This window comes from Falco peregrinus, chromosome Z (assembly GCF_023634155.1).
Source record: "Falco peregrinus isolate bFalPer1 chromosome Z, bFalPer1.pri, whole genome shotgun sequence".
In the NCBI taxonomy this organism is placed as follows: Eukaryota; Metazoa; Chordata; class Aves; order Falconiformes; family Falconidae; genus Falco; species Falco peregrinus.
Genome location: NC_073739.1, coordinates 37,403,621 through 37,431,184, shown reverse-complemented (window position 1 = coordinate 37,431,184; position 27,564 = coordinate 37,403,621). Strand labels below are relative to the sequence as shown.

Genomic DNA, 27,564 nt, shown 5'->3' with positions numbered 1-27,564 from the left:
GGTCGGTAAAGATATTTGCTATTCTTACCTTTTAGTTTGTTTTATAGAAAAAGGTCAAGATAAAGTAACCTTGTCCCCATCACATCTTATTTCTAACCTTTTTAGGTATAAGTCAGCCTCATAGGTATTTTTTTTTTTAAATGGAGGAAAATGCCATACAAAACCACAGAGTTACACAGTTAAGGTCTAAATTGACCATCTGAGCTTTCATTCTCAGGTTGTCTGTTCCATTACACCTATGATAGAAGACACCAAAGAACTAATTAAAGATCAAATTATTTTGCTCAGCCAGGCACACCTCTGCAATAGAAGTTCCATTAGACAGTCTTATGCTAGATACAAGAGGCACCTGACACAGGGCAACACATCTTTGTGAATTACATTTACAATGCCACAAAATTACCCAGTGAAATTAATAATTCTGGCAGCATCTGGGCTAAGGAAAGACTTGGTTCTTCTTTCATTATAACACACAGACAGCTTTTCAGTGATCTTAAACAACTGATTTTTAGCTTTTTTTGGCATCTTTAAGATAGTTCAGTACACAACAAAATAAAAATAACATGTTCAGCTGTTGAAAAATTCTCTGGCATCATATGGAACCATCAACACTGGGAAAGGCAAAGTCACCATTCAAAGCAGTCTTTAATGTCATCTGGTTGGACTGAAGAGCTAGCAAAACAAGACTGTTTTTCAGTAGTTTTATTTTGCTGGAGGAAAGGGACCCCTCTGCATCACATTAAACGGATGTGACAGAAAAAAATATGTGAAGGGACTAAGGCAAGTGGGATGAAAACCAGCTATATCACAAGAAATTCCCAGTTTTATTTGTAACCAACCCTCACTTGAGACTATTATTGGCAGCAGCTAGAGGGCTGCAGTGTTGAGTAGACAGACAGTCAGAAAATGACATTTTTGATGCTTGGATTTGCTGCTGTTCTTCTGGTTTGAATTATCAGCAAATATAATTTTAGTGTCACTTATGTAATTTTCTAACCTTGAGTGTCTGTTTGAAGTCATACTTCTAGAGTAAGGTCTCCAGGCATTCCTGGACAACTGTGTGTGCTCAAGGATAGCACATCTGACATTTCCTGCGTCTTCCTGGCACACAGACTTCAGCTGATCATGCACACACAGTCTGTCCAATTTGGCCTGAAAACAGGATTTTCTGAGCTGGGTGTTATGCAGCTGTGGTGCATATGGGCTGTGAATGTGTCTAGGATTTCCAGTCACTCAGCAGCCAGTCAGGACTGCTGTGAATGCACAATAAGGTTTTAGTTGCTGGACCTACAGACACACAGAAGTCCCAGGAGATGATCCTGAAAAATTTGCCCTGATAAAATTCTGGTCCAAAAGAAAGCAAACATTGCCAATAAAACCCAGCTTTCAGCAATTCTTACTTCAAGCAAACAAACAAAAAGAACCCCAAACAAGAACAACAACAAAAAAATCATCATGCCTCCCAGTGTTTCTGAGCTGGGTTGTAGCAGAAGGTTCCCTGACATGTTTATTGGCTACCCCCCAGTAAGCTGCTTTGGACTGCCTTCCTCAGCTCCCAGTAGGATGTGAGTTATGCAGATCTTGGCATGGGGCTGGAGAGGCGGGAGGTGCTGGCCGTCCCAGACATATATTCCTTGCACACTTGCAGCTCACCGCAGTCTAAATACAGAATGGGCAATGTAGGTTTATTGATATTTTTACCCTTTTTTTGGGTGATGCACACCAGACTGGGTCTCTCAGGAGCATAAATTTGTGTGGTACTGTCATATTGAAGATAAGCTTGGAACAAACATCTTCTCCTGCTTATGACACTATTAGTCACTGCTTGGTGATGCTTGGACATATTGTCCACTGCTTGGACAGAGATGGGCAGGAGATGTATGTCTTGTTTAAAATATGAAACACAAATATGCAACGCTATGTTGAAAACATTATATGTGACTATCTTTAATTGAGGTCCCACACGGCTAGATAAATGCAGTACAGGAATCTAAGCAGCTATGTAAAGAAATCATTCATGAAGAGGAAAAAGTGCTTGAACTTGCTGAATACTTCTGTCCAAGTGTGTCAATGAAAGCAAACCTGCTGGGGAAGATAGCACTGTGTTTTGAGGTGAGCAGGGGATAAAGGAGCCTTTTCAAACAACCAGTTTCAAAAATGGTCTGTTGTGTCCTGATCCCAAACACTCAGTTGCATTGGCTGGCTGATGCTTTTAGCTGATACCAGATTACAAGGTGTTGTAGACAGCAATATCCATTTACGTCATCAGTTAGGGGCTACCATCTGTTGAAGCAAAGCAAGGCAGCATATGCAGCATTGCTCCAGTATGTGTTGCTGGGTGCAGTATTTGTCCCCTTCCCTTGGCCTCCACTGTACTGGGCTCTTCCTCTATGGAAAACTCTATTGTTTTCAAAATTATCTCTTTCAGCTTCCCACCTATACAAAGGAAAGCATTGACTAAAAATAACCATCTCTGTAAAATCTCTAAAGTTTTGTGGGACCTGGACAAGCTCCAGAAGTGGGCCCATGTGAATCTCCTGAGGTTCAAAAAGGCCAAGTGCAAGGTCCTGCACCTGGGTCAGGGCAACCCCTGGTATTAATACAGGTTGGGAGGTGAAGGGATTGACTGCTAAGACAGACTAGGGGCTCCCGGTGGATGAAAAGCTGGACATGAGCTGGCAGTGTGCACACGCAGTCCAGAAGGTCAATTGTATCCTGGGCTGCATAAAAAGAAGCTGGCCAGCAGGTCGAGAGAGGTGATTCTGCCCCTTTACTCCACTCTGGTGGGACCCCACCTGGATTACTGTGTTCAACTCTGGAGCTCTCAGCACAGGAAAGATGTTGGAGTGGGTGCAGAGGAGGGCCACAAAAATTATCAGAAGGGTGGAACATCTCTTCTATGAAAAAGGCTGAGACAGTTGGGGTTGTTCAGCCTGAAGCAGAGAAGGTCCGGGGAGACCTTATTGCAGCCTTTCAGTATATAAAGGGGGCTCATGAGAAAGATGGGGATAAACATTTTAGCAGGAATGACCTGCAGCAGTACGACAAGGGGTAACGGTTTCTAAAATAAGAGAGGGTAGATTCAGATTAGATATAGGGAAGAAATCTTTTACAATGAGGGTGGTGAAACACCGGAACAGGTTGCCCAGAGAGGTGGTAGATGCCCCATCCCTGGCAATGTTCAAGGTCAGGCTGGATGAGGCTTTGAGCAACCTGATGTAGTTGAAGATGGTCCGGCTCGTTGCAGGGGGCTTGGACTCGATCCCTAGATTAAAGGTGCCTTCCAAGCCAAATTATTCTATGATTCTATGATTCTTAAGAAATTCTTTCTTTTCTTAGAACAGGAGAGAAACATTCATCTGTCATTAGAAAGAAGCTTCTGTATTGTAAGATCAACATTTCTGGTTTCTTGCTTTGTTTTAATAATAGCACCTGCAGGAGGGAAAATGTGCTAGTGGTGTGAGTTCAGCAACACTTACAAACTCTTTTGGCTACTTGATGCAGGGTGCCATTGTCTGTGCAAAAACTCAAACCACCAAAATTAATGCAAGATGTGCTCTTCCACTTTTTAGTGCAAAACCTGAAAAGATGACAGAACTGAGGGCTCTGTGCTCATCTGCACAACATTCTGTAATAATCAGGTCTATGCAGCGAGTTAAGTGTTGTCAATCCTATAGCACTTCAGCTACATTTCTGGGAATACTTGATTTTTTTTAGCAAAACAGTAAACCACTTAATCCAGAAAAGTACTGCTTCTATTCCCACAGCATCATTTTCAACTGAGACTTGTAATATGCAGGTTTATTTTTTTAGAAAAAGATGATGTTACAAAAAGTGTTACTTCACTACTTTCTCAGTAAGTTAAATCTCTGTGCTGCCTATAGACTGTGGGTGTTTGGTCTTGGCGGGTGGCATTTCTCTGGCAAATGTGCCACAGATTAAAGTGTATGGATAGAGGGTGCTGTCAGGTTTACTAGGCATGGGGATGAGCAGCATCTGTGTCAGGTTCAGCAGGAAGAAAGACATCAAAGATTAAGTAGGTGACCTGTTGGTCTGATGGAAACACAAAACCAGCTTGATCTTAGCCAGAGGATTTGTAGAGGAAGCTGGGAACAGAGCCCCGCTTCCTAAAACTTCTAGGTTTTGTAGACATGTTTTTTATTTGGTTTTTATTTTGTGAGATGCCATATCTGGAGAAAGAAGTTTGCTGAGTGAAGACAATAGGGCTGCAAAGGTGGAGGACTGGATGGAGGACTGCAATGGAAAGAGGAGAGTCTCTGATGGATTTGGAAAGACTTGAGGTTGGGAGTACTCCACCTAAACCGAAAGGGATGGTATGTCTTGGTAAAAAGGGTCTTTCTGATGTGAAGTCCAGGCATGCAGCACAAACTAGGAAAGCACCAGACATGTTGGGGCAATGGAAGAGCCCCATGGTGGGGCTGGTTGTTACCACTGCTCACATGCCTGTTCTGATGTGGAAGGTTTGAGTCTCCTCTCACTTAGGCCGTTTGAGTCTCCTCTCACTTAGGCCAAAGGTGATGTCTGTGCCTGCTGCTCTTCAGTTGGAGATACGCTATTCTTTTCCTCACAAAATGACAAAACCACGTTTGTTACTAGCTACACAGGGGATGTAATCTGTCTGCAGTGTTACCTGTTACGTTCTGGTAGGTTACCTGCCTTCGTTGTGATTGAATATACTGTTATTTCCCTGTTACTCTGCATCTGACTTTTTATAAGATTAGAGGGCAGTTTTAGGGGTTTTCTTCGTGTAGGAAACAACAACATTTACTTTTTTTTTTTTTCCCCCTGCTAAATTTTCACTAAAAGCATTACGGATATGAAAACAGGATTTGAATGTAGATACGCTTCTCCGGCGGGCTGCGCGTTATTTTTTTGCAGCAGTAATATTCCAGGTGTCCACCAGAGGTCACAGCTTGACCGCGAACGCAGCATCAGCTTGGCCTCGGCGCGTTTGGTCGTGTGCTGAAGGTGCCAGGACAAAAACCAGAACACAGTTTTGCCGGCGAACATTGTCGTGCTATGGGCAGCACGGGTTATGCCACTGCTGTCAAACAGAATGGCAAAATCCACGTAGTCGTGCCCGAGTACTGCTGCCACTGATATCCCCCTGCCTTGATTTACAGGAAGGTTTATACGCACACAGTTGCTGATCTACCAGAGGCCTGGTGCCTACCAGTTTTCCATCAAATGCATAGATTATACCGAGCTGCATTTGCATAATTGAATTTTGATTCTCACAAGCATACTGGGGACACTTCAGTATGCCTAAATGTGCTCAGGTGTCCTGTGGCAATCGAAGGTGTAACTTCCATTTTCAGATGGATCATTCAGCACCTTTACTCTGGTGTTTATGGCCAAGAACACTGAAAAACAAAAAGTTTGTCTGTCTTTTTTTTTCTTCTTTTTTCTTTTCCCCTATTTTTTCCCCCTTTTTTTCTCCCCCCCCTTTTCTTTTCTTTTCTTTTCTTTTCTTTTCTTTTCTTTTCTTTTTTCTTTTCTTTTCTTTTCTTTTCTTTTCTTTTCTTTTCTTTTCTTTTCTTTTCTTTTCTTTTCTTTTCTTTTCTTTTCTTTTCTTTTCTTTTCTTTTCTTTTCTCTTTTCTTTTCTCTTTTCTTTTCTTTTCTTTTCTTTTCTTTTCTTTTCTCTTTTCTTTTCTTTTCTTTTCTTTTCTTTTCTTTTCTTTTCTTTTCTTTTCTTTTCTTTTCTTTTCTTTTCTTTTCTTCTTTTCTTTTCTTCTTTCTTTCATGGATGCTTTAAAAACACAGGAGAAAAAGACCAAGAAAACAAGCAGTGGAGCCTGACCTCCACTAAAGCTGTTTGCTTATTAGACATCTAAGGTGTCACATCTGCAGAGCTGATGTCTTCAAAATGAGGACAGGAGCTGGGGCAGGCATAGCTCTCCTTCCTGCACCTCCACTTGTGCGGTGGAGGCCTCGTGTTGATACCGTGGTTCGAAATAAGGTGGATCAGGTTTCTGATAATGCTTCATGGCCTTCAGCACCATTAGTGCTAGGAGATCCAGGAATAATGGGGCAAACTGGAAAGTGTGATGACGAGAAGCCCTAACTCCATGGTGCTGCATCATTAAGCCAAAACCAGAAGCTTGCATGTGAAGGGTTTAATGGGTTAATATGGTTTCATACATGTTTAGGTACTTATATATGTTATACAACTACATATACACTGTTATGCATTATGAGTTAGTTTGGCCTACTAATTTCAATCCATTTTAGGTGACTTTTATTTCCACTCTAATTGGAATCTCATCAAAGTCATAGTTAACATCAGCATCTTTTAAAGCTCTGAGTCAGTCCTGGATTTTCTACCTATTTCATCATGCACTGAAACTGTAGTATATCAGAAATATATTCTTTGATACCTCTTCCTTTGATACTTCTAAGACATGTACTATTTAGTGTGTCTAACCCAATATCGTGAGAACACCTAAAGCTTCCATTTACCACTCAAGCTATCCTTTTGCATTACTCCCCATTTATGTAAGTAGGGGGAAAAAATGAAGCTGATATATGAAGGATTTTTACCTTTTGAGAATGAATAGTACATGCTATCAACAAGTGGAGACAATTGTGATTTTACGAATATGGACCAGGAGGCAAATTTCTGAAAATACCTCACATATTTTTTAAAGAAAACAAACTAAGAATTTATGCCCTACCCATGCAAATTCAGTGTGCCAGGTTGCTGCTGCAGGTTCACTAGTCAAAAATGTGTTTGCACGTTTGTAGGGTGAAAAAGATCATTAGAATTGATGGTTACAGCAAAGACTTTTCTCCCCAGTCCTGACAGCTCTCTAGATACCACCCAAGAAATGTTCTCAGAGAGGTCGGATGTACCTGGCAGACCCTGCTGCTGTCACGGTTTAAAATGGAAGCTCACTAAGGGATAACTGCGGGGTCCAATGCTGTTGCTGGTAGAGGTGCCTGGGATGCTAACTAGAACCATTTGGAAACAGAAAAATATAAACCATTGAAGTGTCTCAGTTTGAGGGGCACTTCTGAAAGGGTGCTGCTCAAAGAAGCTGAAACTACTGAGCAGATAGCATATACTATACGCAGAGTCAGACAGGAGCTGTGCTTGATCTAGGACTTCCAGCAAAGTGCTGGAAAGGACATCCCTAGGGTTTGGGTTTGCACACATTTGAAAGGGGTTGATGTGACCAGAGGCGAGAAGGCAGTGAGAGTGACAGGTCACGGAGCTCTCTCTGTGCAACCTGCTGGAGTTGGTCCAGCACAGGTTTGCAGCAGACACAGGTCTACCTCAAGATGGCTCTCCACAACCTCTACGAAATGAGTTGGTGTTCCACTGAAGCAGTTACCTGGTGGATAAGTACTGACAGTCTAAGAGGAGATGTCAGATTGAAAGGACTTGGAAAGAGATTTGTCCTTTAATACTTGGACCGTAGTCATTCAAAACCAAAAAATTTGTTTTACTATTGCTTGCTTTGCTGACAAAGAGGTTCAGATCTGAGTTCAGCAATCATACACATTTCACACTGAATTAATTTTACAGAATATTTAAAATTAACGAGAAGCTCATGTTACTATCCAAATTAGATCTACTTTTAACAAAGCTCAACCGAAAAAAAATCCCTATTTGCTGGAAATTTCGTGGGTTTTTTTTTAAATGATAGGATCAATACCGCCCAGAAGGGACCTCAGGAGGCCTCCTGCTTGCACCAGGGTCACTAGGGATCTCAGACCAGGTCTCTCAGGGTTTTGCCCCACACACAGGGCCTTGCAGACCTGCAAGGATGGAGCCCGACAGCCTCCCTGGGCAGGCGGCCTGCCTTGACGTCCTGCAAGATGGCAGGCTTGACCGTCCTCAGGGGAAGAGGGTTTCCTTGACTCCACCTGAGCTTCTGAGTGCAGCTTGTGCCCGTTGCCCCCGCTACGCATTCCCGTGAAGACCCCGGCCCTGTCTTCTCGATGACAGCCCCGCAGGGCTGCCCGGTGCCCCCCCGGGCGGTGCCTGCCCCCGGGCGGCCCGGCCCCAGCCCCCAGCCCCCAGCCCCCAGCCCGCACGGCGCCTCGGGCCCGCAGGGGAGCTCGCTCCGGGCCGCCGGCCGTGTCCCCTGCCGGGGGCGCCGCAACAGACACTGCGCGGCTGCTGCCTCCGAGCGCTGCGCGGGGGCGGGTTATCGCCCCCCGACCCACCGCCCGGGGCACGGCGGGCCCGCACTGCCGCCCAGCGTGCTGCTGCCGCCGCGGCCCCGGAACAGCGCTGCTCCCCAGCCACGGGCTGTCCCTTCCTGGGAGCAGGACTTGGAATCTGCGTTTGCCGAAATCATGTCGATACAAATCTGTGTTTTAAATTCCTCCCTGCACTACGTGGATTTTCGGTTCCGGTCTCGGACAGAAATCGCCCCGGTACTCTCCAGCGGCTGAACGCACCGGGACGGTGCGCGCCGGCAGCTGGCCACAGCCCAGCGGGTGCTACGGCCGCAGGCGTCGCGGCGCGGCGCAGCCCGAGCCGGCCCCCGGCCCCAGGGCCCGCGGGCGCAGGGGCGTGTGCCTCCGCTCCGCCCCGCCCCCCACCCCGCTCCCTTCCCACGTGGCCTCCCGGCACGAGCCGTCCGCTCCTCCCCCCTCCCCCCCCGCTTCCTCCCCGGCGCGCGCCGATTAGCATAATAAGGTCCCCCCGCTCTCCCCTGCCGGCCAATGGGAGCCCAGGAGGCGCCGCCAGCTGCCGGCGCGGCGGCCGCGCGGACTATAAGTAGGGCGGGCGGCGGGAAGGTGCCCCGGAGTGCTGTGGCGCTGCCTGCCGAGCCGCGCCGAGCTGAGACTCGGCCGCCGCCGCGCTGTGGGGACCCGCTGCTATGACTCTGGAGGAAGTCCACGGACAGGAACCAGTGCCTGCGGGCCACGACTGGTACGTGCGGACGGGCGCGGGTGGGCTGGGGCCGGCGGGGCGAGGGGAGCGGGGCGGCCGTTGGGGCCGGTTGCGGCGCCGCGCTGATTGTCGCCTTCCCCCGGCGCGCAGGATGCAGGGCGCCGGCAAGGCCCTCCACGAGCTGCTGGTGTCGGCGCAGCGCCGCGGCTGCCTCACCGCCGGGGTCTACGAGTCGGCCAAGCTGATGAACGTGTAAGTACGGTGGGGCACGGGGGCCGGGGGGTGCCAGGCGCCTTGCCGCGGGGCTCAACGCGCTGCACCCCTCTTGCAGGGACCCTGACAACGTCGCCTTCTGCGTGCTGGCCGCAGACGAGGAGGACGAGGGGGACATTGCCCTGCAGATCCACTTCACCCTGATCCAGGCCTTCTGCTGCGAGAACGACATTGACATCGTGCGAGTGAACGACGTGGCCAAGCTGGCTGCCATCGTGGGGCCCAGCGAGGATCCCGGCGAGCCGCGGGACCTGCACTGCATCCTCATCACGGTGGGTGCCCGTGCGGGGCGCTGCCCGCCGGGGCTGTGCCTGCGCTGCCGGCCGGGGCCTGCCGGGGTGGCCCCGTCTCCCGCTGTGAGTCAGAGCCTCTCCTGGGCAGGGGAAGGGGGCTTGGTACACGCCGTGCAGCGAGGCAGCTGAAGAGGGGGAGGAGGAGTAGTAGGCTACGTTTCTCGTAACTGAGTTTCCTCTGTTGCCTACAAGGGTAACGTCTCTGCTTCCTGCGTTGTTTCTGTCCTGACACTGACAATCTGAAAATGCCTTGTGTCCTAAGCTGATGCTTCTGTATGTCTTGTGATGACCTCAGCTGGTGGGCAGCACTCACGGTGTGCAACTTTATTTTCTTTCTGGCAGAACCCAGATGAAGATGGCTGGAAGGACCCTGCCCTTGAAAAGCTGAACTTGTTTTGTGAGGAGTGCCGAAATGTCAATGACTGGGTACCAACTATTACCCTGCCTGAGTGATGGTGACCTGGTGCACTGGGGAGGCTGAAACCTTTGTTGCGTTCTCAATGTGGCGTGGGTTCACTGAAGTATGCAACAAGCTGCTGATTCCATGGATTAACCTGGTCAAGAGACTGGATTAAAGTCACCCAGACTGGCATACAGTGGGCTTTTCTGGAGGAGAAAGAAGAGAACAGCTTGCCTCACCAGTGAGCCCCAGGCTGTGCAACAGTGGAGAGGCTGACATACCATGGAACTGTAAGAAGTATTGCAAGTTTCTTGGTCAGGTGGAGCTGTTTCAGAAGGCAGAGAGATGGTTGAGGGAAGTGGGCCAAAACTTTCCAGAGGGACTGGACAGAGTACTGTAACTAGGAACTGTTTGTGCTGTCTACAAAGCACAGAAAAGAAAGCTTCAATATTTGATGGACTTCCAGGGACTGGCTACTAGGCAAATACAGAGACTTTAAAGCAGACAGACTTAAACAGGCCTCCTGGGTCACTCTGCAGAACTGGTTTAATAATGCAATAATTTTTATTGAAATATTTGTTGCTATTGATGCTTTCATAATAAATTTTTGACAATTAAGCTCTGGGAGTGTCTTACTTACTGGGTGGGGAAGCATGTCACTGAAATTACCACTAATGTTTTGCTTGTGTGCTGCAGTCGAAGGTTTACTCCACAGTAATGGAGCTATTGCTCAAATACTTTCCTGGGCCAGCTGAATGCAGAGCTTTGCAACAGCTGCTTATTGCAACAGCTTGCAAGACTAAGGAGCTGTGTGCTTAATGAGCTCACTTATTGTAATAGGTGGTCTTTGTAGTCTACTGAAGGAACACAATAAATGCTAGAAACATGGATTTGTAGAGTACAGACCTCCAGTAAATTGCATCATTAGTTCTTAAATATAACTTGAACTCATTCAGGGCTGCAGTGTTCCCACTTGCCAGAAGCAGCTTAAGTGTGATGGGGGGGCTGCGAAACTCCTTAGATGTCAAACACATCTAACATTTTCTTTGATTAGAATGACATCTTTAAATCTAAAACTAGCTAATAGTGAATAAACCACATCTGCCACAAGCTGCTCTCAGATTGCCATATGCTATAACAATAGAAGCTGTCACTCCAGAAGCCAATTTTGCAAAACCTAATTGCATGACAACACCAGATTAAAGTCTGAAACAATTTAAGGATGGTGTGGCTTTTTTTAGAGGTTCTGTCATGGAAAGTTAATGATTTGGCCCTGTGTTAAAAGGGAAAATACCACTTTCATTGCTATGCACAATCTATAACGCTAAAATGGCATAGCAGTGATCCCTTCTCCAGAGACCAAGAAAGTCAAACTACTCACTTCCTCTATAGACACTAAAAATACTCAGTTATCACAATTACATTTCCCCTAGGCTGTCTTGCAGTGATTGACAGTAGCACTTGCTGAAAAGTAATTTTGACATGGGGTATCTTAAACAGTTGTGGTTTTGGGGAAACGGCTTGCTCTTGGTTTCATTGTTCTTGATAAGGGAAGTTCAAATTCAGCTCCAGCGTTCCTGGAATATGCTCCCTTGTACAGGAGGTATCTAGCACTGCTTGGCCTTTGTTACTGTCTTGTGAGAAGCTGTAGGATGGGAATGCAACCAGAGTTTAGGCCAAAGTTAAAACTACAGGGGCCTAAGACCTCTGCAAGTATTTGTTCTTGCACTTAAGATACAGGATGTTCTGCACAGCCTGTTTTTCTTAACCTGCGCTCATCAACTGGTGTCTGCTTCAGGACTTTTGAGAAAAGTCACGTGGAAGAGCTAAGAGACCAAACAGCTTTGGCAGCTGTGATAACAGAAACTGCCTAAGGCAATTGCCTCGGTACCTAGAAAATAGCAAGTCTGGATTCTTGAGTTTTTTATATTTTTCCCTTAGTAAATGCAAGTTTCATCATTTACAATAGTTTTACAGTTGAAGAACATATTTCTGTTCTTTGCTTGGGGCCTAATCAGTTCTCAGAGCCAAGAGCAGATTGAACTGTCCTGAAATCAACTTTTATGTAAAGTGTAAGAAGCACTTTACAGCCTTGAGTGGTTTAAACAAAAGCCCGAGAAGATCGAAGGAGCGCAACCGATTTGCTGGCTGAGGCAGTAGGCATGGATAGTTGTAGCTGGTAGGAAGTTAAACTTTCCAGCTCTTATGGAAGAAATATATTACGCAGCAAACACTGAAATTAGTGAGGTGACACTAAAATACCCTTGTGAGGATGTTGCCTCTAGTCCCTTAGAAAGACGGGTGGCTGACCTTTGCCTCCCCAGCAGTCTTGTGAAGCTAGCTGTAAGCTGTGCCTCATGAGAGGTACACAATTTCTTATTTTAGTGACCCATACAATTCTCCTGAAATCCCTTCTGGCTCAATGCAGATACCCTGTAATGCAAATAGTATTACACTGAGTTAGCCTGCAAATGTTATTAATATGGCATTGCAATCAAAGGCAGCTGTAACTTGCAAGTCATGTGCTGCTGCAAATATCTGTAATGATCAACACTACTCAATGTAGCAAAAATTCAGCAGTTGGTATCTACTGATACAAGTAGACTTGATCTTTACATGCTCAGATATATAACTCTGCAAGGAGCAACGATACAGTGTTAAAGATAGACAGTAGACTTGGGTATTACAGGCTGTGGTGGGGATAGCTGGTCAGGAGATATTGGTTGGCTCACCAGATGTCCAGGGTGTTTTTTCAGGTATCTGAGGGATCTGGAGGGTCGGGACAATAACCTCTTGTGTCAGGGAGCAGTGTCCTGTGTACCTCACCTTCCCAGGAAATAAGTGTCCAGCACAGGAGCACTACGGGTTTGCAGGGAGGACTTTGCAAAGTGTGGACTTTGCAAAAAGTTTGCAAGGACTTCTGGGAGCTCCGCCAAGGGGCCTGCACCCCAGCTGTGTTGCATGGTCTTCACAGGATGGCTTGCTTTGTGCCATGGTGGGCCACATCAGGGGCACTGGGGGCGAGACTGAGGTTAATAGTTGTTAGTAATAAAGGTTGTTCTCCAGGACATGGGACAACCTAGTGACACAGCAGGAGGTGCAGGACGTGGAGCGGAGTCACAGCGCAGTTGTTCTGGCTCTGCTTCTGAAAGTCTGCTTTCCATCAGGCCCTTCACTTGTGTGCCACTATCTGATCAAAACTGTCTATTTAAATATCACGATCATAGACATTTGTGTTGTGCTGTCTATCCTTATAAGTACATTTTTGTAATGCAGCGATGTATAAAGTTTCATTTAAAATTTTTTTGAGCTATGGGTTTACGCTTTTCTGCCTGAGCATCTATTTCACCATCTAATAGTGCTGACTGACAGGAATTTCCCCTCCTATGCTGTTTCCTTTTCTTAATGCTGTTTTCTTCCTGTTGCACTCCTGTGCATCACTTTTCTTTTCTTTCTTTTGTGGTTATAGATGATGAGCTTCTTTTTAGATGCCCGATTCTTTTAGTGTATGCTATATTAACTGCCTTATCATCATATCAGGATATATGTATGCATACTGGCACACAGGATACAGTTGTAAACAATGCTTTCTCTTTGCTGTTGAGTATGATATACTAAAAGGAAGAGAATAAAAGGTGTGTTAGAAAGAGGCAGGCAAACTGCTGCACAGAATAATGTTTGCAAAAAACCTGTGCGTATGCTTGGTGACCTGCTCAAACAACGTTTATAGCAGTGGATGCTTAGGGAGGGAATGCTGACATGTCCTCTGCAGCCTTAGAGGTCTGCAGACTGGTGGGGTTTTAGCTGCAGGTGGAAGCTGTTTAAATGAACGTATGTTCTGCAAGGAGGTAATGTTTGCAAAAACGATAGTGGCAGAAGCATGTCATAGCACCACTGGCTGACACATAAGGGAGACCTGGCTCATGTCAGCAAGTCTATTAACTCCAGCTCTCAGATCCTCTGTCATCAGGAGGAAAGAGCAGCATGTGCCCAGGTTAAGCCATGGAAGTATACAGACAGTATATTACTAGTGGGAGCAAATGTCATCACATGTGTGAGCAAGAGAGGTGCGAGGAGAAGGATGTGTGACTATTGTATTCCTTGTAGGGACACACATTGTGGTCAGCTGTGCTCACGACTGTGCATCCACAGGACCTCATTCATTGTAAAGCAGCAGTGGCAGAAAAAAGGAGTTTGGTGGAGGGGTGGAGCTGTACAGACAGGACATATGCCTCGCCAGAGCCATTCTTTCTACAGGTTTTTATGAAAACTGCCTCTCCTTCCTGCTCATTCCTTATCTACTTCATCATGGCAGGTATAATTTGCTCGCTTTGTAAAGTCTGAACACGCCATGGTAGGATATTGGAAAAGCTGAGTTAATGCTTCACATGTAATTATTTCATACTCAGTGAGTGAATACTCCCAGTATTCTTCACTGTCCCACAGTAAGATACCATTATACACAGCATTCAGGATGTTGGAGTGTATGTGAAGTATTAATTTGAATGTATTGATATAATCAGATTGCAGACATAACAGTTGTAGTGCCTGTAAAATCTCCTCCAATCTCCCACTGCACTGGCATATGACTATTTTGCCATGCTTATTTTCTGATTTTTATGTGTGGAAAGAACACAGAATTATTTTCTTATGTGTGTCTAATGCTCTCTGTGGAGCTGACTTTACTGTGAAAAGCTGGTATGAGTGCACACTGCTGATTAAAAACCACTTTGTGCAACTTTTTTTCCCCCTCCTGACTGGAGAGATAGCCAGAGAGATATAACGAGAGGCTTACTGATTGGTTTAATATTTCCTGTGTGCTACAACTGATGAGAAAAAAGCCACTCTTTTTTTGAGGAGAGCTCCTGGAACTCCCTGTAGAAACTCCAACATGTTATAATCCATTGCAGAACAGTGATAAAATTTAACAAAGAACATCCGAGATGAATTTTGATATCAGATACAAATTTTACTGTCCACCACACCATGAAGCTAAGAATTTTCAGAGCAGTGAATCTAAGGTGTGCTTTCCACTTCCCATTTTGGGGCAGCTACAGCAGCCTAGCTGTTGCATCCTACCGAAGCCAGTAGGAAGCAATGGTGCTTAGTAATTTCTATGTAAGTGCCTAAGCAAGTAACTAAGGCCCTAAGTTTCAAACCTGTCTTCCAGAAACAAGGTACCTCAATTAGATACCTACTAGGTACATTCAGATACCTGTATGCCTAGCTGGGAGCCCAGAGTCAAAGCTCTTCAACAAATCAGCTTATTTAGCTATACAGCCATTAACCTTAGTTAGCAGACTTGAGGCTTTACTCTTCTGCTTAAGAATGTGCACTGCAGGGCACAGCTGCATAAGTGTTTTAGCTTGGGTCAGTTGGGTGGCTGAAATGAATTGGTGCATCTTCACCTGTTAACCTGCTTTCGTTCACATGGCAGAACAGAGTTGGAGCATGCAAACAGGATTTCACTTGGAAGAAACCAAGCCAGAAGACATACTCTAAAGGACTGGCTAATGCTTTCTGGCTGCTATTGGGCATTCAGTTCACGGGACCACACTTGAGGTACATACAGCACAATTATTTGCTGATCAAGAATAAATAGGCAAGTCTTGGCAATAAAAGAAGAGAAATATGTTGGCCTGCTTTTCACAAAAGAAGAGATTTTAGTGGAATACACATACCAATTTGTTGTAAACAATTGTATGCTCTTGAATTAACAGGGTTAAAAATCTGCTTTGGCAGCAGCTTGCTGAACTTAATTGTTTCTGAGGCAAGAATGATGAATGAGACTGTTTCTAGAAGTGGTTGCCAAAGATGTTTTGTTTTTTTTTTAATAGACCAGCACTGCCCAACTGGCAGCGTCAGGACAGATTTGCCTGGCCCATTGCCTTTGTGCTTGAGGAGCAGGTGGCCCCATGGGCCATGCATGGTGATCCTGCCCCACTGCTGTTCCACCCCATAGGACAGCTGGGGCACTGTGTGAGCCTTGTGCCGGCCGAAGCAGAGGCTGTCCCCAACATGGAACCTGTCCTCTTCAGTTGCCACTCATTATGTGGCTGGACCTTCTTCATAGGTACAATGGTACACAATACTTGCAGATGACTGCCAGATGACATAAGGATGAATAGGAGTGTACCCCAAGAGAAAATATTACATTGAGGTTTGAATCACTGGACTAAATTGTTACAGTGTCACAAACCATTGTTTTAATACAGATATGTGCAAGGTGATGCATCTTCTTGCATGGTAGGAGATGATAGCTTCTGAATGGGAGACTATGGAATCTTACACCAGTGCCAACGTTTATTGCTGTTTTACAATGTTTCTGTGCTTTAAGTTTGGTTATGTTGGAAGCCAACTGCTTACTGTAGGCTGTTTATCTGCATGTAAGTGTTAATGCATCAGAAAAACACATACTGTGATTATAGGTGGTTTCATGCTGTTGAAGGCATGTTTGTTCAATGTAAGGAATGAAGTGCAATCTAGTTGGATACAGTTCAAAGCAGAACTTCACTTTTTCTGAAGTATCAGTTGTATCTTTCACTAATACAGATGTTCTCTGTCTTACATACTGCTGTTTCTGTAGTGCTATAAAGTTCTTCAAATAAACTGCTGAAGAAGAAACCAATAACAAGCACTGCATGGTTTGTACTAAATGACTGTGTTATTTGGACAGTACCCTTCCCAGAGTGCTGCAGAGGAATGGTAGATGGGCTGCGCACAGCCTGTCCTGTCTGGGGTGGGAACTGCTTATCCCCAGTGATGTCAGACTCAGCCTTGCAAAGGTCGCTGCTGCGCTGAGTCGAACTGCGTCAAACAAGTTTAAAAACAGGTGCTTGGTTGTGCTTCAAGGCCATGGGTAATAGAAGCATGCTTTCTGCCTCTTAAACATGAGGACAAAAATTGTTCCAGGTTTCTCTAACCACCAGGCTAGCAAGTCTAATTTAAAGCAAAGGTAGACTGCGTGGCTTTCTGGAAAGAGGCATTTTCCAATCCAGAATCTGGCTTCTTGATTTAAATGAATTTCAAAAAGTGCAGTTTGTTTGCTTTGATAATATCTAAAACAGCTTTCAGGTGCATGGCCATCCTGCATGGCCTACAATACATGTGAAAATATTGTTTACTTGGGAAGAATATCATGTTTTTATCCCTATGCTAAGGTACCTTTTGAATTTCATAAGGTTTTCTTCAATTCAAGATATGGGTAATATGTAAAACAATTCCCAATAATTTAGAGCAAAGTCCCAAGAAGCACTAGAGGAGCTGGACAGCTAAATTAAATAAATAGATAAACCATGCTAGCAATGAATCATGGTAGTTGTACTTGCAAAATGATTCAGACATATTTCCAGAAGAGACACAATGCATTTACCTGAACAGAGTACATGCATCCTCATGGTGTGTATACAAAAGAGCATCACTGCATATTTATGTATACACACAGGAAGGAGATGCAGAATGATTCAAATCTGACACTACATAAATAGGGTTGTATTTTGTCTCTGTGTGTTCTGCTCCATCTTTTGTAAGAAGATAATTTACCACTGGAACAGTGCTACAGAATGGAATTCCTTGGCTTGCCCCTTTTTGAAGCTTGCCTTTTTTAACAGAAAAAACAACAACAAACAAACTTGTTACTATGCTGTGAAGGTCTGGCTGTGACACACTTCCCATGGGGCAGGTCACTTAGTAAAAAACCAAAGCAACACTAGGAAAACCATGCAAAGTGCTTCTCAGCTGTTGTACCTCCTCTATCCCTACTTCTCCCATGGTGTCTGGCGTGTGTTTTCAAAGAAATATTTGTCTCATGCTACGCTTCTCAATAATTGTCAATTCACTGCTGTCAAGGGCTCATGACTTGGCATCTGAGCTGCAGGAGCTGATGAGGTAGCACTGAATTTATGCAGGCAAGAAGGGAGTGGGTTGTGCAAGAGCTTGTCTTGCAGAGCAGCTAAAGGCAACACAGCACGGTGCTTTTCAAAGCAATGGCATAATACATTTTTGACATCATAATTACTCCATGTCTACCCAATAAGAAATACATGCTGCTCTGTAGCCGGTTGGCCAGAGGAGCTAAATGGTGCTCTACCTAGCTTGAGTGTGGAAGCAGCAGAAACTGCCTTTTGAGGAAGGACACCTGCAGAGATACAGCTGAGTGGAAGTCGTCAGGTGTGGAAATGCTCACTGGAGTCTGGTGGCAGGACGAGGTTTCCAATACCTACAGTTGCGGCACTGAACCCCTGGTGGAGCTCCACACCGAATTTTTGAACCAGCTGGCCACGGGACCAGAGCTCTTGAAAAGGACTAAGCCCTACAATGTCTGTAAAAATTGGGGATCAGGTAGGTCAGAGCAGTTCAGTGCCTTGACTGATGCCAAGCCTGCTGTGTGTCTCACAACTTATTACAGACTCTAGAGAGTCTTCTTTGGAGAAAGGATTTCTAAATGCTTCAGCTGTAGAAGCAGCATCAGGCAGCATGCACCATAAGATAAACATCGAGAGGAAACCATGCTCTAGAGCTCGTGAATGTTGTAACAGCCCTGCTGCATCACCTGAATTACAGGTGGCGATCTGCATGGAACTGAAGACGAATACGATGCTTTGTTTGTGAGGTAAACATTTGGCTGGCCTTGCTGAACTTTGACCTGAATTACTAATAACTTACTGTGGTGTGTCCTTTAAAGCAAATTGCAGTGTTAATTATGATAATAAACCTGTGCAGGCCAGATCCAGGAGGACCCTGCAAAGAAGATGCTGGAGGACGCTGTGCTCCCAGAAGTGCTGACGTTACTGTTCAAGCCTTGGCTGGTGAAGGACATTTCGCAAGAACTGGTTCCCCACCTCCCAAACCTGCATTTCTCCCACTCAGGCCCCCATCCTGCGTTGCTGCCTCTGCAGAGCCTGCAGCTGCAGACATACCGTTCCCCGTGCCGCTTCCCCGTGCAGGAGTGGGCTGCCCCGGGCTCTCCAGCTTTCTGGAGGCCTCTCTATAAGGTTTGGTTACCCTCTCTGGGTGTCTGCCAGTGCCTCTTTCACAGGAGCTGAAGTAAAGGCAGGACAAGGTAGCAAACACGTCACCGGCTGTCGCTTTCTGAGATGCCAAAGGTGCAGTGGCTGCAGCGGTGGTTCTGGCCCCTGGGATCCCGAGGTGGCCAAGTTGCCTGACCCTCCTGCCCCAGAGTAAGGGGCTTCCTCCCTGCCCCAGCCTCACAGAGCTCCCCATTGCCCAGCTGACTTACCTACGCCGAGCCAACTGCTTACCGGCTGAAAGCATAACGTGGACAGGTTCCCCACAACTGCCTGGAGATACAGGGAATATTAGAAGACTTGAGAAAACTTAAGGACCTGCAGTCTTTTCCACCAGCTGGAGGCAAGATTTCCTTTTCTGGTAAGTGCAGAAGAAAGCAGCCTCCTGATTCAGCTTTTGCAGTAATATTCTAATCTGCCATAGGCATACTGTTCACTGATATGAAAACCGAACGTATCCCACAACTGAAGTCACCAAGTACACTTACGTAAAGGCTTTCAGAGCAACAGCATATCAGCTGGTAGGGGCTGCTACTAGAATCTAAGGTTTCTTTGTTTCTTAGCAGCAGATGATTTCCTCTCCTAGGGCAATTATGTAGCCTAATTGCCTGTAATAATCATCCCTGTTAAACGTGTGCAAATGCCAGCCCTTCTCCTTTCTGCAGTGTCTCTACCAACTTTCTGCTTCCAAGCAGCAGAGATGGTCTCCACATATTTAGAAAACACAGGTAATGCTGCAGAACACAGGATTTTATTTTCTGAAGCCCTTCATTGATGCTGTTATTGGTGCCTAAGCTGTTACTAAACAAACAAACAAAAAAAATCACACACACAAAAAAGAGAAAAAAGATAAATGTTGTTTCTGAAATGTGACCTATTCCTGAAAGTTTCTTTGTCCTTCCAATTCCTTCTAGCTGTTTGGCATGTGTTTATTTTTAACAGTTCTTTGTATTCATTCTTTTTGTAAGATACCAATTAGATATATCAAAGCTAGACTCTGCTGTGCTGCATTGCGACAATTTTTGAAAGTAAATGGCAAAACCCACAAAAAAGTCACAGGATATACAGTGGCAGGATGGATTAGATAATATAAGACATCTTTGTCACTACTGAGTTTTGTGGTTTCATTTAGATGTTATCAGTGTTTTCTTCCTAGCAGATAATGTAGCAATACATAGCCATTCAAAAATACGTTTTACAGCATTCACATATGTGAACAGTGAGCAATGTAGCTTGATTTTTGGACAAAGTTCAGCAAAATACATAACCATACAGGTTCAGAACAAATGTCCATCCAGCCTTATACTTTTTTCTGTCTGTAGCCAAGAGCAGATGTCTAGAGAAGGGTACGAGAAAAGGACAAACACATAGGGATCCTTCCTCTATGTGATAATGTTAAGAAACTTGCAGTTGTGGGACTTTCTGTTCCTAGCACTGTGGCACCAATATATATTTTCAACATACTCTGCTTAGAATCTGAATCCTTGAAATTCAGGTGCCAGCAACAGGTACATGGTAAGTGCACAGGGAAGTCAAAAGCATATCAAAAGGGTCACGGAAGAAGGACCGTACCCCCCTAAATACAGAAAAAGAGTTCACACAAGTTTAGAGGTGGAGTGTGTAAAGATGTTTGGGAAGGGGGTTGTTCACTTCCCTGCAGCCTGCTCCCATAGATCCTCTCCTCATTAGAAAAGTGGAAGGGGAAGCTACATACTCTGCTTCCTTTTACAGAGAGATGTATTGTTGCAAGGGTCCAGTGACCATGCCTGTAAGTATGGCTTTTCCATGAGGGGACCACAAGCCTTCCCTGTTAACTTTGGCTGGAAGGAAGGACTTTTATTCTGATTAAGTGGTGTTTTAGAACTCGGGGAAGGCTGTACTGCTTACTAAGGACAAATGACTGCGGTTCAATGTATGCATTTGATAGCAGTACTTTGACAATTATCTAATGCCTGGTGTTGCCACTGAAGTAAAAAAAGGCAACTGTAACAGCCTCATCACTGCTAAAGATGAGTAATAAGGTTCAGTGGTACCTGATTAATGTAGGCACAGTTTATTGTAACTTAAAATACAGGGAGAGGGACAAATAAAATTTATTTGGAGGAACATCTTTGATGAAAGTAGAAATTTTAACCAGTAACTCTTCAGAGACTCTGGAAGTGAAGTTCTATTAGTGGGTCAGAAAGGTTTTCTTGTATGATTGGGCAGGGACAAATTTCTGTGAAAAGCTGCATACCATGACCTGGATGTGAGTGTGTTCAAAGAGGTATAAATTCCTTGCAATTTGGAAATTGAACAAAAATAAGAGATGTCAGCTCTTGAGGTCCAGGTGTCAGTCCAAGAATTTTCTGGTGCCATCCAGTTTCATTGGCTGGAGGCTTGTTCTAACTTATATGGGCTTAAGAGCCCCCAAGTATTCAGGGTTTGCGCTACCTAAAAGTCACTGTGATGAGGTGGCCAACAGGGCTGGCTCTCAGCCCACTTTGCCCAGTGAACTGTCTCAGCATGGGTATATCCAGGTGAGCATTAGGACCTCTGATAGTGATAGGACAGAAGTCAGGGGAGACTTTAAAGGCAAAGACCACAACTTGTCTCCTGAATTCTGAGCTGAACGTGTGGATCTGGGCAAAGATGCAGGAAGGCAGCCATTGTCTGAAACCAAAATTAAGGGTTACCTGCAACAAAGATGCCATCTGTATTACTGCTCAAGAAATGCTTTCATCTTTAGGAGTTTTGCTAAAACAGTATTATTTTATACACCCTAGGTGTTGGTAAGTAAGCAGGGAGCCCATAGTATTCAGGAAACCCAAGGTGAGAAGCCAATGGCTGACAAAATTACATCAAATAAAGCTGAGTAAACCTGAAGGGTTACTTCATCCCACCCAAATCATACAACAGAGGCAGTGTTATTTTGGGCCCTATCACTTTACATGTGCATGCACACAAGTCATATTAGTCATTGCTGTGTATCTTGAAGAGATGTGGATAAAACTGCACACCAGTTAACTCTAATTTGGCCCTTTCTGTGAGGAGTGTCAGTCTTTTGTTGTTGCAAATTCTCCCAAATGGAAATATTCATGCCCTTTCTCCAGGGAGATTTAATTGCTTGACCATTATTTTTTTCCAGGCATAAGCAGAACAGGCCTGGACATTAGAACCACTGACTTTTGCATCCCCCTGAGAGGAGCAGAAAATCCAGCACAGATTAGAAGAACCTTTCCTCTGCATATGGTGCTGCTCATTATAAGGGACATGTAATAACACTGCAGAAATAATAAATATTTCTGCAGAAGCTGAAGGAATCATGGGGCCTCTGTTTATGGATGTATTTATCATAGCAGGATATTGTTCCAGAATGAAAACTCAGAAAGAGCAGCCACTGAAAACAGTTTTGCAAACTGCCACACGTACATAATTAATAGAGTGTGCTGCTGCTGCAGAAAAAGGAGTGATGCTGTGCTTAACATTAATAGGAAGCTGTAAACACTGGGCCAAACTACCATGGTGATAGCCTTGTCCAATTCAATGGGTTGAGATAAGAGCTAAATCTGGCATCTTGCAACTGTCTCCCTTGGGAGGCTGCACACATGCCTCGAAGTCCTGCGAGATTTATCCCATCCTTGACTTTTGCTGCTATTTGTGTGATAATGAGAATGGTGACCTCCCGACCACTTTATAAGCATCATGCCAGTGCAGTCCATTTTGCAGAAGGATCTGAAACACCCAGTGCCTATGCTTAGCTAGATACCCTTTTCAAAGGTGGGGGCATGGTATAGCGAAGATATGTCCTTATTACTTTATTCATGGGTTTTATATATATAAAAAAATGTATTTATATATTACTTTACGGTTTAGTTGTGTTCAGCTTTACTTAGCTTCTGCTTCTCCTGGAAACTGTTTCTGTGTTTACTTTTGCTCTGTACTTTTAATTAGAGGCAACACCTAGGTCTTAATGTTGAAATATTAGATTCCTTTATGGATGCAGTGTGTGCAGCCCCCTTCAAAAAACAAAGCAGAACAAGAAAACACACTTTCATTGGTACCTGCTGGTTTTCCTACATAATGTGTGAAAGAGGAAATAGGGAAGTAGGTTTCTGATTCTACAGCTGGACCCGTATGCATCTTTTTGTAGGAAAAAGTATACTGCTCTCCCCAGATGGGTGGTCTGCCCTCTCTACCTTAATGAGGATTGCACTGTGCTATCTTACAGGGTTTTTTTGAGCGTGCGTGGGGAACTGAAACTCAGCATGGCACCAGTGGGTACTCTGCATTCCTGCACAGTTACCTCAGCCACTGTCCTCTCTCTCTCTCTCCTCAGCAAGGATGATTAGCCAACAAGTGTATCTGTCTTGTAAGCCTGTGGATGTTGCTCCAACTATGCACACTCACCCACATGCATAGTCATGCAGGCTGAAAAAGACAAAGGCATGTTTTGCTGGCATGGCAGTAATGCAGCCAAAATTAAAAATGAATCAGGGAAGAGACAAAAAATGAAACCTAACCATTGTGTATGCGATTGCAGCTCACAGTTTTCTTCAAAGAGTTTGCAAGCTCTTGAATAGATGTGACCCTTGCAAGATAAAACAAGCACTGAGTTTGGGAAGCTATTTACCTATAAACGTAGGGACTGTTTACTCTTCACAAAAGAAGAATCTCATGCAGACCTGCCCCATGTGCTGCATGCAGCATGAGGTCTGAGGTCTGAGGATGAGCACAAGCTATGATGGATGCCAAGGACGGCCACTGGAGCCTGACAGCCCCTTGGCTGTGAGGTGATGCTCCTTTGTTTAGATCTCTTTAAATTGGGGCATACTGGAAAGGCTCAAGGAGTTTATTATTATTATTTTTTGTGCCCTACCCAGAATCTGGCCCTTGTGTTACTTATTAGCTGTGTACAGAGGGATATTTTATCCACACAGAAAGGACTTTGTTCTCCAAAGTTTTTACAGGAGGGACCCTTTTTAACAAGGGGAAAATATCCTGGCAAGTCTTACTAAAATGTAGATTATTTTAATTCCACCATTGCATGCTCCTAAGGATATATCTGTAATTATTATTTTTTCCTGTGAAAGACTGGGTATGGTATCTTTCTGTAGTGCCTTGGAAGAGAACTGTAGTGAACGACACTTGTGTCTGGCTTGCCTAAAGCGTGGGCACTAAAGACAGCTTCTGTGTCCATGTTGATTTTGGCTTCCTGAACATTCCTGGCTAATGCCTGGGTCACCACAACCTTTTCTGCAGAAATGGAGTTCTGTGGGCCAAACCCACTGGCCTTATTCTCTTTAGGCTAAGCTGAAGCCAAAGGCAAGGTGACCTTTCTTACAAAACTGGCTGTTTAGTGGACACTGCCTGTAGGTCAGGGTCTGGAGGTCACTGTAATTTTTTCATCCCTGGGTTTGAAGCCTTGTACCAGCTAAACTGGAGACAGCATTTCAGGGAAAAAGCACTCTTGCAGCCTGATACTCTTCAGTAACTACACTCTGTGAAAAAGATGTAAGTTTTTTGCCTTAAAAAAGAGTGGTGGGCCTGCAGTTGTTATAAGGATGGGCCTGATTCAATATTTAATTCCCCTTAAGGAAGGAGAAATGTGAAAAATAACTTTTTCATATTCTGTCTTTTCACATGCTGAGGTGCAAGGCATCTTAAAGTTTTAAACTAGTTTGTGGGGGGGGAAAAAGCTATTTTCTGTAGTCAGAAATTAATTTAGTTTATGAGTTCACCTTAGAAAGAAAGCCAAGTTTAGATCCAGAATGCCTGTCCCTAATGTTGCAGGCCTACAGTATCTACAAGATTTCTTTAAAATTTCATTGTAAAAATAAATTGAAATCATGAGGGCACAGCTAAAGAGAAACTAATTGCTAAAAAATGAGAGTAGACAAAACTAACTGTGTAAAACTGAAGGAAATCAGCCAACAGAAAACCACTTCTGGTCTTGGGATGCTGTGCCTTGAAGGATAAAAGAGTGATGAACAATTAATTTACATTTTACTAGTGAGAACTTTTAAAGGAAGATTTTAATTCTGTGTGTAGCAAAAATCCTCAGAGAGTATGAAGCCAATTTATAAAGCTGACAACAAGTATTTTCTAGGAATTGTTTACTATTGAAAAATGCATAAATAATAAAACCACTAACAATAAAAGTTGAAAGCATTGTGAACTTACCAGAAATGGATTGTAAAATGTTCACTTGGAAACCCCCCACCCCACGTTTAGGAAAAGACTCCATAAAGCTTTTCTTGTAAGTGAGAAAAGTAACTTTATTACTCAAAAATTCCCCTCTCCTTTGCTTTCAAAAGACGGGCTGGTCCACACTCACTACATATTGATATACATATATATACACACATGCATACAAAGCCAATGGGCTAAGTGTAGCTGGTCTTTTTTCCACTATCCAAGGATCTGGCCATTTGTCTCAGTCTTGACAATGTGTGGGATGCTGGGATGAGAGCATCCTGACTGAATTTGGAGATGGACTGTTGAGGAGCGATCTTTATGTAGGAGGGCAGCACTTCCACTCAGGGTCCCCTCAACAAGATGGAGCTAACAGGCACCCTCTGATGGCAATAAGTGTAAAATCTGTCATTTTGGGTGGGATAAGCCCAAGCAACAGTATGGGCTGGGGGCTGCCTGGCCAAAGCTGTGTCTGTGCAGAAAAGGCAGTGAGGGTCCTGGTGGCTAGCATGTTGAGAGTGCCAGCCAGCCAGCCAAATGTGCCCTGGTCTGTGTCAAGGGACATGATTTTTTTTCTCTCCTCAGCAGTTGTGAGGCTGCAGCTGGAGTCCTGCATCTGGTGTATGAAAGACACCAATAATTTGGAGCAAGTCCAGGCACTGAGTGGGCTGGAGCACTTGATCTATTGCTGTCATCAAGTCCCAAATGGGTGTCTGTAGTAAAGATGGAAGTCAAAGTCCGCTGCACAGCAAGAGGATGAGAAGTAAACTGTCGCACATTTTAGCAAGTGAAATAGGAACAAGATATAAAGAAAAACGTTTTTTCCCTGAGGGGATCAAACACCGGGGTAGGCTGGGTGTCCCCATCCCTGAAGATACTCAAAACTTGACAGAAAACAGTCCAGGTCTCACTTTGGAGTTAGTTAGCCCTGTTTTGAAAACAGGGTGGACTGGATAGCTTCTAGACGTCTTTTCAAGCCTAAATTACCCTGTGATTCCTTCCTATACTGCAGGTGGTCTCAGACCATGCTTATTTCTGGGCCTTGGTCTTCAAAGAAGACTAAGCTGCCTGATTGCCACTTAGAAGGGATGGAGGAGAAAAACGTTGTTAGATCACATCCTCCTTTACTGATCTCCTGGGGCTGCCATGAGTTATTTCACTCTTTCACATCTTAGTTCCCAGCTGGCTTGTAAGAACAGATTTAAGGCCAGAGAAACACAAAACAGCCCTCAGTGTACCTAAGTATGTTAACGTCAGCCTGCTAATAGGAGTAGCTGGCCACCAAGCATTTGAAAAATTATTTCAGATGTGTACCTGTGAAGGACATGCTTCTCCTGGCACAGACCACTCTCACCTACTGGGTGATCGCATCGTGTTTCTGGTAAGGAGCCTGCAGTGCCTGGTCTGCAGGTGTGCGGGGACCACTTCACTGCTGTCCTGCCTCCTCCTGCAGTCACTGCATGGGGCTGTGTGTGCAAAAGCTGGGAGAAGCCGTTTGTGCCCTCAGCATTCCTGTGTGATTAAAGACATCTTGGCCTTACATGAAACCCGTATTCACTAGACACTGTTTTGGTCAGGGCTTTCTCCTCCCTGCCTCACTGCTGTCCCTGATGCTGGCCTCTGCCAGCACTCACCTGGTTCCAGGACCTACTTGATTTGGCAGAGCCCCTGCAAATCCAGACACAGAGCTTTGGCAGTCCCCTGACTCCATCTTTCTTTCTCTTTCCCCTCTTGCATAATGAAGAAAGCATGCCTTACTCCTACACACTTCTAAATTTTCATGGATGCTGTTAGTCCAGGACAGTGCAGTGATATTCATGTTTCATGCTGTAGACTGGGTGTTCCCAAGATGTGCTCAAAAAGCTTCTCTCTCTATTGCCTTCTGTGGGAAAGCACACGTTGCCTTCTTGAACCACACTGGTCCATTACAGCAGTTTTTCTTTGGCTGGTTACAACATTAGTCTCAACTGTACTGACCTGCACTTATAGGTAACTGGTGACAAATGAGCTCAGATTATTCAATTTTTCAGCAGCAAGACATACCCATCTGTAACAGAACTGGCCAAATCACTGAAAGTGATTTATAAATATTTTTGTGAATAAACTCACAGACGTATTATTTATCCATAAGTATTTTGATATATTTCACAAAAATACCTGTAGTTCTCAAATGTCAGCCAGATGGATACATGTCTTGCAGCACTCTCCCTGAGTCCATGATTTCTCTGTCAGGTGCTGCGTTATTGTCTATGGCTGTGTTCCTCTTCCTTAAAAATTAACAATCATGTAGTCGTGGAACAACAGCCCACATGGTTGAGGCAACTGTTTGCTATAATAAATAGTTGATGTAACTAATCTGTGAGCCAATGAAAAGCCACGACTTAGTAAAATGAACCCTTTAACAAATACTTCTGAATTACAAAGATGGTGCAAGAAAGTAAGTCCAATTCATGAACAGGGCAAACTGATAAACTTACAACATGCTTTAGTGACAGTAAAATGCAATCTGCCCAGCTCAGTGAAGAACA

At 44.6% G+C, this 27,564-nt stretch overlaps 1 protein-coding gene across 2 annotated transcripts; it reads left to right on the top strand.

Moving 5' to 3' along the window:
* Positions 1-8,759: 8,759 nt before the first annotated feature.
* GADD45G (growth arrest and DNA damage inducible gamma) lies at positions 8,760-10,454 on the top strand. Of its 2 annotated transcripts, XM_055791619.1 has the most exons (4): positions 8,760-8,909; positions 9,021-9,122; positions 9,202-9,415; positions 9,779-10,454. In XM_055791619.1, exons 1-4 carry the CDS (start codon positions 8,857-8,859, stop codon positions 9,887-9,889), a joined length of 480 nt encoding a protein of 159 aa, XP_055647594.1. In that variant the 5' UTR covers positions 8,760-8,856; the 3' UTR covers positions 9,890-10,454. The 2 variants fall into 2 exon arrangements, with proteins under 2 accessions (XP_055647594.1, XP_055647595.1); XM_055791620.1 differs by lacking the exon at positions 9,021-9,122 and having other exon boundaries at positions 8,782-8,909.
* Positions 10,455-27,564: the final 17,110 nt, after the last annotated feature.

Coding starts and splice junctions, on each gene's coding strand:
- GADD45G (XM_055791619.1), top strand. CDS start 8,857: ATGACTCTGGAGGAAGTCCACGGACAGGAACCAGTGCCTGCGGGCCAC. Junction 8,910..9,020: donor GTGCCTGCGGGCCACGACTG/GTACGTGCGGAC, acceptor CCCGGCGCGCAG/GATGCAGGGCGCCGGCAAGG. Junction 9,416..9,778: donor TGCACTGCATCCTCATCACG/GTGGGTGCCCGT, acceptor TCTTTCTGGCAG/AACCCAGATGAAGATGGCTG.